We start from the raw sequence: 9,427 nt of genomic DNA on the forward strand, positions 1-9,427 counted from the left end.
GTAGCCCATGGCAACCCACTGCCACAGGGGCTGCAGCCTACGCCATCGACTGTGACTCACCTCAGCCCAGCTCCAGGTTGAGCTGTTGTTCAGCATCTTAGCTGTAGAGGACATTGTCACTGGCCCTCATATGTGGGATCCAAACCGGGGTCCTCTGGCATCCCAAGCCAGTTCTTAACCAACGTGCCACTCAGCCGGCCCAAATTTATGTGCTTTTTAAAAAATCTGTTTCAAGCTTAATTTTCTACAATTTTGCAGTCAGGTTTATATATAAATATATATCTTTAATCTGTTTAGAACTTTGTTATGTAACCTCGTTGAGATCAAATTGGGATGCTATGAGTTAGAGCCAAATAAAAGCCAGTCTGCTGAGGATTATCTTAAATCCTTTATGGAGACAGAGGTGAAACCATTGTGGCCTAAGGGCTGGATGCAGGCAAGGTAAGAAATATGACATCCTAGATTTTATTTTACTTTGTTATTGCTATATTAAAGATACACACAGACACACACACACACACACACACACACACACACACACGACATTTATTTTGCTAAGAACCTAACGTGTTTAACATTCTATGCAGTCACTTCAAATGATTGCTGCTTCAGAAACTTCAGGCATTTAAAAGACTAAACAATTAGTCACATGGACATAGAAATATAGAAATATACATAAAGGTGATTTTTTAAAAAAACCAATCACTGTTTCCTTTTTGCATCTGAATTTGTAGTAGAGAAAAAGGGAGGGGGGGAATTCTGCTGGTTATGAACTTTGGGAGAGTAATTCCATTTGGATATTGTGTGAAGATAAGGAACTGAATGCAAGATTTAGTTAGAGTCACAGCCTGAAGTTTTATTGAAAGTAGTCAGTCAATACAGAGTGGTATCTCAGAAACTATGAGGAGCCCAGTTTAAAGTGTAAATAAGTAAGAATTGTTAAAATTAATAGACTTGGCTATCTCAACCTGTCATCTTTAAGAGTTGCATCTTAAATCAGTAGATGTCTTCTGTTTAAATAGAGGTGATAAAAAACTCATAAAATAGGTTATTGAGTTTACTATACCATTATGACTTTTATTTGGTAAATAAGCAAATAATTTAGCCTGTTGAAAATTAAATGATTAAAATGGTAAAGTAATTATCATGTTATTTATCTGCCATAAAAAAATTGTGTCCTTTTAATTTTTCCAGAATGCTTTTTAAGGAAAGCCGGAGAGTACATAATCATCTTACTTCTGCTCCGTGAGTACATGCAGACTCCAGATTTCTTCATTTATTTTTATTCACATTATGTGCTTTAGTAAAAAAAGTATCATTTATTAAATGCTAGGTGAAATCAGACTTATACATTTGGACAATCTCCATGTTACCACTACCACCTTTAAAAAAAACCAGTCATTTGTACTGTTGACTTTGTAGACCTCAGAACACACTTATCCATTAAACAGTTCTTAGGCTTGTCTCCAAAAACCTGAATCTATAATGTAACATGTGTTGGCCTGGGATCTGAAAGTAAGGAACCGTGTAAACAGGAAGGCCCTGGTGTTTCCTTTGTTCCTAGGCCTTCTTCCCATCAGTTCTTTTGCTGTCCTTTTTCTTCTCCTCTCCATGACCCTCTACATAAGTAACCTATAGTGCTTTCCAAGACAGTGCTGTATCCATACCTACACTTCCTTGCCTTGTAGAGTTTTATTCCACAAAATGAACATACTCTTCATGGCCTTCCTTCTGTTCAAAACTGGTATTTCCTTAGTGATGTGATTACTAAAGAAGGTCTCTTATCATCCTGACAGATAGTAGAAAGGCAAGCTTTTTTCTTTGGTTACATTTTTGGGTGAATACTGGTTAACTGAGTAAGAAATTTTTTTTTTTTTTTTTTTTTACCTACAACTTAGGGCTAATTCTCTGTAGCCTAGAAGTGTACTATTAAGGGGCTAATAAAGTATAAAAATTAGCAAGTCACTCAGCTAAGAGATCTATTTAACATCTGGGTAACAATACAAAATTCCCTGTCTCCTTGTATATACTTATAGTAGATAGAATTTTTTACAGTTCTTAGGAAGGACAGTTTGTTTCTATACCATCAGAGATATATTAAGTTGGTTATGGTTTTCAGTTCTTACTATTCTTGTTTTTTGAGTATAAATTTGGAGTAATTTGGTTTCATATACAGTGGGTGCCAAAAAGAAAGGAAAAAACTATATTAAAATTGTAATACTCAATATATACCGATAACAAAAGATTGACTACAAGTCATGTGTATACATTTTTTTGGCACCCCAGTATTATAGGTTTACTTGTTGCAGATGGTTTAGGGGCTGGGAATACATACATACATATATAATTTTTTTTAATATGTATTTGTATCAATACTGTTTCTGGCCCTTAATTTCCTTGTAGTTCTAAAATCACATATACATTACAATTCAAGTATAAATAATTCATTTCTTTAATTCTAAAGCAGGTGTTTACATAGATCCTCTCCTACAGGGTTTTTGTTTCTTTTTTTTTACAGTTTCATTATTATAACCAATTTTGTGTTTTGTTTTGTAGGAATTTATGGGGTAGGTGGGCCTGGAAGTCTTTTGTCCAAGTAGTCTTTATCAAAACAAAACCAAAAACTTTGACAATTACTGTTGCCTTAATGAGGTGTTGTAGATTGGCAGTTTTAATCAAGATACTTGTTAATTTAGTTAAAGACATTTAACTTAGTGAAATAGAAATATTCAGACAATGTGAGGTATTTTGGCTTGTCAACCCTTTAATTATTCAACGAACATTTGAGTACTTTTTCTTTTTTTTTTTTCTTTCTTTCCCTGTCCCTAACCCTGAGTGCTTTTTCTTACCATGGCATTCACAAGATTCTTTTACCTTCCAGCTATTTCACACTGGTTTCCAAAGGTTCCAAGATTCCATGGTATTTTTCCTTGCCTTTCTGTCATTTTGAGGTTTTTATTTGAATTTTTATATTAAAAATAATTTTCCTTAAAAACTTCAGAAATTTGTTTTGTTGGTTTTTTATTTTTAAAGATTTTTATTGGGGAATTGGGGGATGGGAACAGCTCTAGGGAATTGGGGAAGGGGAACAGACAAGTTGCTGTCCTTTTTGTTCTTCAGTCTAGTTGTGGAGGACGTTGCTTCACTGGCCCAAGTTGGCACCATCACTNGAAAGTGTTTCTGGGCATTGAGCCAAGTCCAGGTGCTTTCTACCCTTTGGTCCTAATTCTGCCTTTGAGTCCATTCACAAATCTAGTCATTTGTCCACTTCATGACCTTTATATTTTTGAAAGCGTTTATCGTGTCCCCTTCTTCACTTCATGTAAAATGGTTTTCAGTACTTTCATTGTCCTGTTACTTTTCCCTTAATGATTTGTTGCCTATTTATTTTAAAAATATTTATAAGTTTAATAGAAAGTAATTGAAAAGAACTTGAATGCAGTTTAACAAAAAAAATAAAAGACTTTTCTATGAATAAAGGTATTTCATGGAATTAAGAGCGAGAATGCAACTGGAAGGATGGGAACTGATTATTTGAATTAACTCTCTTTTTCTCTGCCTCTCTCCCCACATCTCATTTTTATCCTTTTATGCGCATCTGCAGATAAGATTACTTGATTCCCAAGGTCTTATATTACAGAAAAGCCACACACAGACTGACTCCAGTCTCTCATCCCAATCCAAATTCTTGGAACAAAAATCTGATTATACTCTCTTGGATCAACCTAAACTTTCCTGGGAGTCACACAGCACAAAATGGCTCTCCAAGGCCCACCGAGGGGCACATGGGGCAACAAGTGTGGTGTCCTGGGTCACTGTACTAGGTGTGATCTGACAAACAGAAGTCTTTAGTATAGGCACTATACTTCTGTTAATAAAGTCCTTTTTTGGAACTGAAAAACTGTAGTTCTTTCTCAGTTGAAATCAGGTTAATGAGCAAGTGAAATTTATCTGAGATCTCAGATTTTGTGCCTGTGCCTGGCTCCTTCAGACGTTGACAGTTGGCGGTTACTGCCCTAAGTCAAGTGATACAGATGGGTACTGATAAAAAAAGAACTGGAAGTTGGAAAACAGCATTTTGCACATTATAAAATATTTTCTAAGAAACTTTTCAAGATTGATGTTTGAAATTACTTAATATTCCTGTTGGCTATAGAAGAAAGGCATTTATCCTACCCTTGCTTTTCTTTATATGGCTTTATCACATATGTTTGTAAACATAAACATTATATTGTTTGATTTTGCATGTTTTTAAGCTTCATACAAATAGAGTCAAACTGTGTGTTTTCTTCTGCATCTTGCTTTTCTATACTCAACCTTATGCACCTCAGATTTATATGTCTTTACATGTGGTGGGACTCCATTCATTTTTACTGTGTGAACAGTGTTCCATTGTATGACTAGATCTCAATTAATTTATTCATTTTACTGTTGATGGATATTTGGGATGTTCCCAGGTAGATAATCTTAGCTACGTAAGTCTTAAAAAGTGATCTCCCAGGAACCATGATACTGGATGGTCACATTTAAAATGGGATTCTATAGCAGACACTGTCATATTGCAGTACTATTTATTATTAACTGGTATGCATAAAATAGGTAAAGTGCTTATTAGTAATAATATTTGTGTTCTGTTTTTATTAGTAAGATAAATGTTATTAATAAAAGAAAATATTTTAATGTGTAAAATATACCTGCCATGACATGGTAATTGCATTACTAAAAATTCTCTCCTTACCAGAAATCACATTTTAAAAATAGTTGTGTCAGTGAAGAAAAGTAAAGTCTTATAATATTTCTGTACTTATGACAGTAATAAAAGTACGTTTTAGTTACATATGTATTTTGTTACTTACAAGATGAAAATAAGCTAGTTGATTAAACCTTTCAGATACAAATTTACTTCCTTTTCTTTTTGCTCTGAGCTCACATGACTAAGTCTTTCAGTTTCCTATTTTGCTTTGGCCTTGACCTTGCATCTTTGCTTACAATGTAAGTCACAATTACTAATAATAAAGGAGAGAACAGGATGCCAGCATCCTGTTGGTTGTCATCCAAGCCAAATTGTGAGATTGTTCCCCAGCAGCATCTCTTCTTGTGGTGCTGGCTCCCCATCATAGTGGGGGTTAACGGGCAGTGGTCTACACACTGCAGACTTTGTTCTTTATCTAACCATGTGTATTACCGTTGAAGTATCTGTATATTTATCGGCCAAACATGGGGCATTTTGAAGAATGTAAAGGGGCACTATTAATACTTACTCAGGGGCAACAGGCAAAAACTGGGATTCTGTTTGGCTACCTTGGAAATACTATGGTCATCCTAACTTTATATCCAGTGTGCATTATGGAAAGTCAATGTTGTAGAAAACGTGCCCGTATTTAAATATGTTAATATTTCAAATCTATAATCAATATCTAAAACAAATTTCATCTGTTGAGGATCTGCTTGCAAAATAAGTTTTGTAAATAAATATGTTTGAAAAAACTTTGTTGTTTTTTTTTCTCAGGATGATCGTTTAAGAGAACCTCTGCAGAAACTGAAACTGGCTGTTAGCAATGTCATGCCTGAACAGCTATTTAAATACCAGGAGGACTGCCAGGCTCGGAGTCAAGCTAAGTGTGCCAAGTATGTACCTCTTCTATTGGGACTGGCTTTTGCACTTGAGAAATACTTCTAGATGTTAGGGATTGGTCTTAAGTGGACTTAATCACCAAGTAGAAAGCCACATACACCACTGAAATGGTACAATTGAATATTTTCTAAATTACACATCACTTCCTGTTCAATTGCTTTGATGTTAAAGGCAAAAAAGTCTGTTGATTTAGTGTATGGGTTTGATCAAAGCAAGAGCTGACACGGGTCAGACGTTTCACATGTTGACCAACTTGACTGGCTGAGGTTGGACACAAATGTATTCTGAACTAAAAGATAAGTGTTCATGCCTTTATATTATGGTTTGAAGACCTATTTACCAAGTCACTTTATAACACACTTGAAATTCAAAGTAATATGTGGAAAGATAGATTTCCTATTTACCTTGGTTTTTGAGTTAACACCCAACTAAGCAGTTGAAGTTTCTAAGCAGTATATTATAGGCAATGATGAATTAAAACTTTGCTTAATAAAATGTTTTTCATTGTTAGGTTGCAAACAGATGAAGAACGAGAAAAAAATGGATCGGAGGAAGATGATGATGAGAAGCCAGGGAAACGTGTCATAGGACCAAGAAAGAAATTCCACTGGGATGACACCATTAGGTAAGATTTAACCAGAGCCTTCACTTTTAACTACAATAAATAGATAATGCAGAAATAAGGTATCGCATAAAAACAATCTGCTGTAAACAGAAGACTAGATTGGAAGCAACCAAAGATAAATATTTAGGAAAAATTTATTCAAGAGAAGATTGACTTGATCCTAATATTTTTAGAGTGCTATCACTTTTATTTTTCATATAATGCTTTTTATAAGCTAATCTTTTAATTATTAAGTCGTATACTGGTTTCAGAAAGTGAAGTACTCAGTATACTTAGGTTATCTGTCTTACCAGTATTCCTATATCCTAAGTAACGGTGTAGCTAGGAATACCCCTTTCAATCTTTGGTGCCTAGTTTAAAGGTACCAAAGGAAATTGTTTCCTTTGGGGATTTGGCTGTAGTGCAGTGAAGGATGTATGTTAGAAATTATTATCTTCATGTCGTCTTCTGAATTCTTCAAATAATATTCTTTACTATTGCTGTCAGATTTATGTGTTTTTTAATTTTTTNGCTGTTGTTCAGCATCTTAGCTGTAGAGGGCAGTGTCACTGGCCCTCATATGTGGGATCCTAACTAGGGCCCTCTGGCATCCCAAGCCAATTCTTAACCAACGCGCCACTCGGCCGCCCCCCCCCCTTTTTTTAATAACTATTAGGTGAAGTACCCATTTAACAAATTGTTTTCCATATAAAAACCTATTTTATAAGTGGAAACAGGAACTGGAGAATTGGAATAAATTGAACAAAGTATTAAATATCTAGTTTGTCATGCAGGCACAAGAAGGGAAACAAAGATGGATAAAACAGTCCGTGTGCAGCCGGAAGAGTTTGAGCTCTTTTGGAGCTGAAATTTTTTCAAACACTTCTAAGGAAAAAATACTCGAAGAACTCATTGAAACTGCATAACTCAGTAGTATAGCAGTTGCACCAATGATGAGGGAGAGTGAGGAAAGTATGATACCTCTTCAAGAAAATGAGCTTTTGGTTGATAATGGAGTTCTGTGCTTTGCCCAAAAATGTAAATTTTCCCATCATGAAAAAAATTATTTGTCAGCTTGTTTGTAGTTATACAAATTCTCTTAAATGAGACTCATTGGAATTTTCTGTAGCATTACTACTTATTGATTTTTTTTTCCCCCTTGAAAAATACTGTCTAGGAAATCATGGAAATGTAAAATGAGAAAAGAATCACTGTTTTTGCCTCCATGCTTGTATGTTGCTACCTAAAATAAAGTGTATTTATTTGTTGTTGCTTTTGGTCAGCATTGAGTTACAGCTACAGGAACTAGGCCCTGTCATTCGTAGTGGTGTCTACTCCCATCTCGAAGCTTTTGTGCCATGCAATAAAGAAACACTGGTAAAACGTCTAAAGAAGTTACATCTCAACGTCCAGGTAAGGGGGGAATCAAGGTCTACACCAGGGCTTTTGCAACCTGTAAAGAGGCTGGTTTCTATTTGGGGCTTTTGCATATTAATTGCTGTATAGTCATGTTGTATGTATGTATATTAAAGACATGTTGGATCCCCTGAAAAAAAATACTTTTCAATAATTGATAGGTTTAGGTGAAAAGTAATGCTTTGTAAGGCATAGATTCTTGGGCTGGTAAATTAACCTCAGTTCCACAGCTGACAAAATTTACCTTCATCAAATAATCTGACGTATTTAGAGCTCAGTTTTCTTATTCCTGAAATGGATCTATAGAGATCATTATGGACAACAAGGAAAGGATCACAGAATAAATTTAAAGATTATTTAGTGTAATCATCCATGTTTTGCTAGGTTCTCCTTGACTACAACCCAACCAAGTGATTTTCCAAGTTAAATGCTTTCATTGGTTCAGAGGCTTATTTCAGACTGTATCAGAAAGTGTTTCTGGGCATTGAGCCAAGTCCAGGTGCTTTCTACCCTTTGGTCCTAATTCTGCCTTTGAGTCCATTCACAAATCTAGTCATTTGTCCACTTCATGACCTTTATATTTTTGAAAGCGTTTATCGTGTCCCCTTCTTCACTTCATGTAAAATGGTTTTCAGTACTTTCATTGTCCTGTTACTTTTCCCTTAATGATTTGTTGCCTATTTATTTTAAAAATATTTATAAGTTTAATAGAAAGTAATTGAAAAGAACTTGAATGCAGTTTAACAAAAAAAATAAAAGACTTTTCTATGAATAAAGGTATTTCATGGAATTAAGAGCGAGAATGCAACTGGAAGGATGGGAACTGATTATTTGAATTAACTCTCTTTTTCTCTGCCTCTCTCCCCACATCTCATTTTTATCCTTTTATGCGCATCTGCAGATAAGATTACTTGATTCCCAAGGTCTTATATTACAGAAAAGCCACACACAGACTGACTCCAGTCTCTCATCCCAATCCAAATTCTTGGAACAAAAATCTGATTATACTCTCTTGGATCAACCTAAACTTTCCTGGGAGTCACACAGCACAAAATGGCTCTCCAAGGCCCACCGAGGGGCACATGGGGCAACAAGTGTGGTGTCCTGGGTCACTGTACTAGGTGTGATCTGACAAACAGAAGTCTTTAGTATAGGCACTATACTTCTGTTAATAAAGTCCTTTTTTGGAACTGAAAAACTGTAGTTCTTTCTCAGTTGAAATCAGGTTAATGAGCAAGTGAAATTTATCTGAGATCTCAGATTTTGTGCCTGTGCCTGGCTCCTTCAGACGTTGACAGTTGGCGGTTACTGCCCTAAGTCAAGTGATACAGATGGGTACTGATAAAAAAAGAACTGGAAGTTGGAAAACAGCATTTTGCACATTATAAAATATTTTCTAAGAAACTTTTCAAGATTGATGTTTGAAATTACTTAATATTCCTGTTGGCTATAGAAGAAAGGCATTTATCCTACCCTTGCTTTTCTTTATATGGCTTTATCACATATGTTTGTAAACATAAACATTATATTGTTTGATTTTGCATGTTTTTAAGCTTCATACAAATAGAGTCAAACTGTGTGTTTTCTTCTGCATCTTGCTTTTCTATACTCAACCTTATGCACCTCAGATTTATATGTCTTTACATGTGGTGGGACTCCATTCATTTTTACTATGTGAACAGTGTTCCATTGTATGACTAGATCTCAATTAATTTATTCATTTTACTGTTGATGGATATTTGGGATGTTCCCAGGTAGATAATCTTAGCTAC

General features: G+C 35.1%; 1 protein-coding gene across 1 annotated transcript in view; it reads left to right on the forward strand.

The window, feature by feature from the left end:
- UBN2 (ubinuclein 2) overlaps positions 1-9,427 on the forward strand; it is an 85,052-nt gene that overhangs the window by 44,957 nt on the left and 30,668 nt on the right. The window contains exons 8-12 of the mRNA XM_019653243.1: positions 1,195-1,219; positions 5,486-5,628; positions 6,147-6,260; positions 7,523-7,652; positions 8,944-8,990. Coding sequence (XP_019508788.1) covers positions 1,195-1,219; positions 5,486-5,628; positions 6,147-6,260; positions 7,523-7,652; positions 8,944-8,990 — 459 coding nt within the window. The remainder of the gene's footprint in view (positions 1-1,194; positions 1,220-5,485; positions 5,629-6,146; positions 6,261-7,522; positions 7,653-8,943; positions 8,991-9,427) is intronic.

The sequence above is a fragment of the Hipposideros armiger genome, unplaced genomic scaffold, assembly GCF_001890085.2.
Source record: "Hipposideros armiger isolate ML-2016 unplaced genomic scaffold, ASM189008v1 scaffold_201, whole genome shotgun sequence".
Lineage (NCBI taxonomy): Eukaryota > Metazoa > Chordata > Mammalia > Chiroptera > Hipposideridae > Hipposideros > Hipposideros armiger.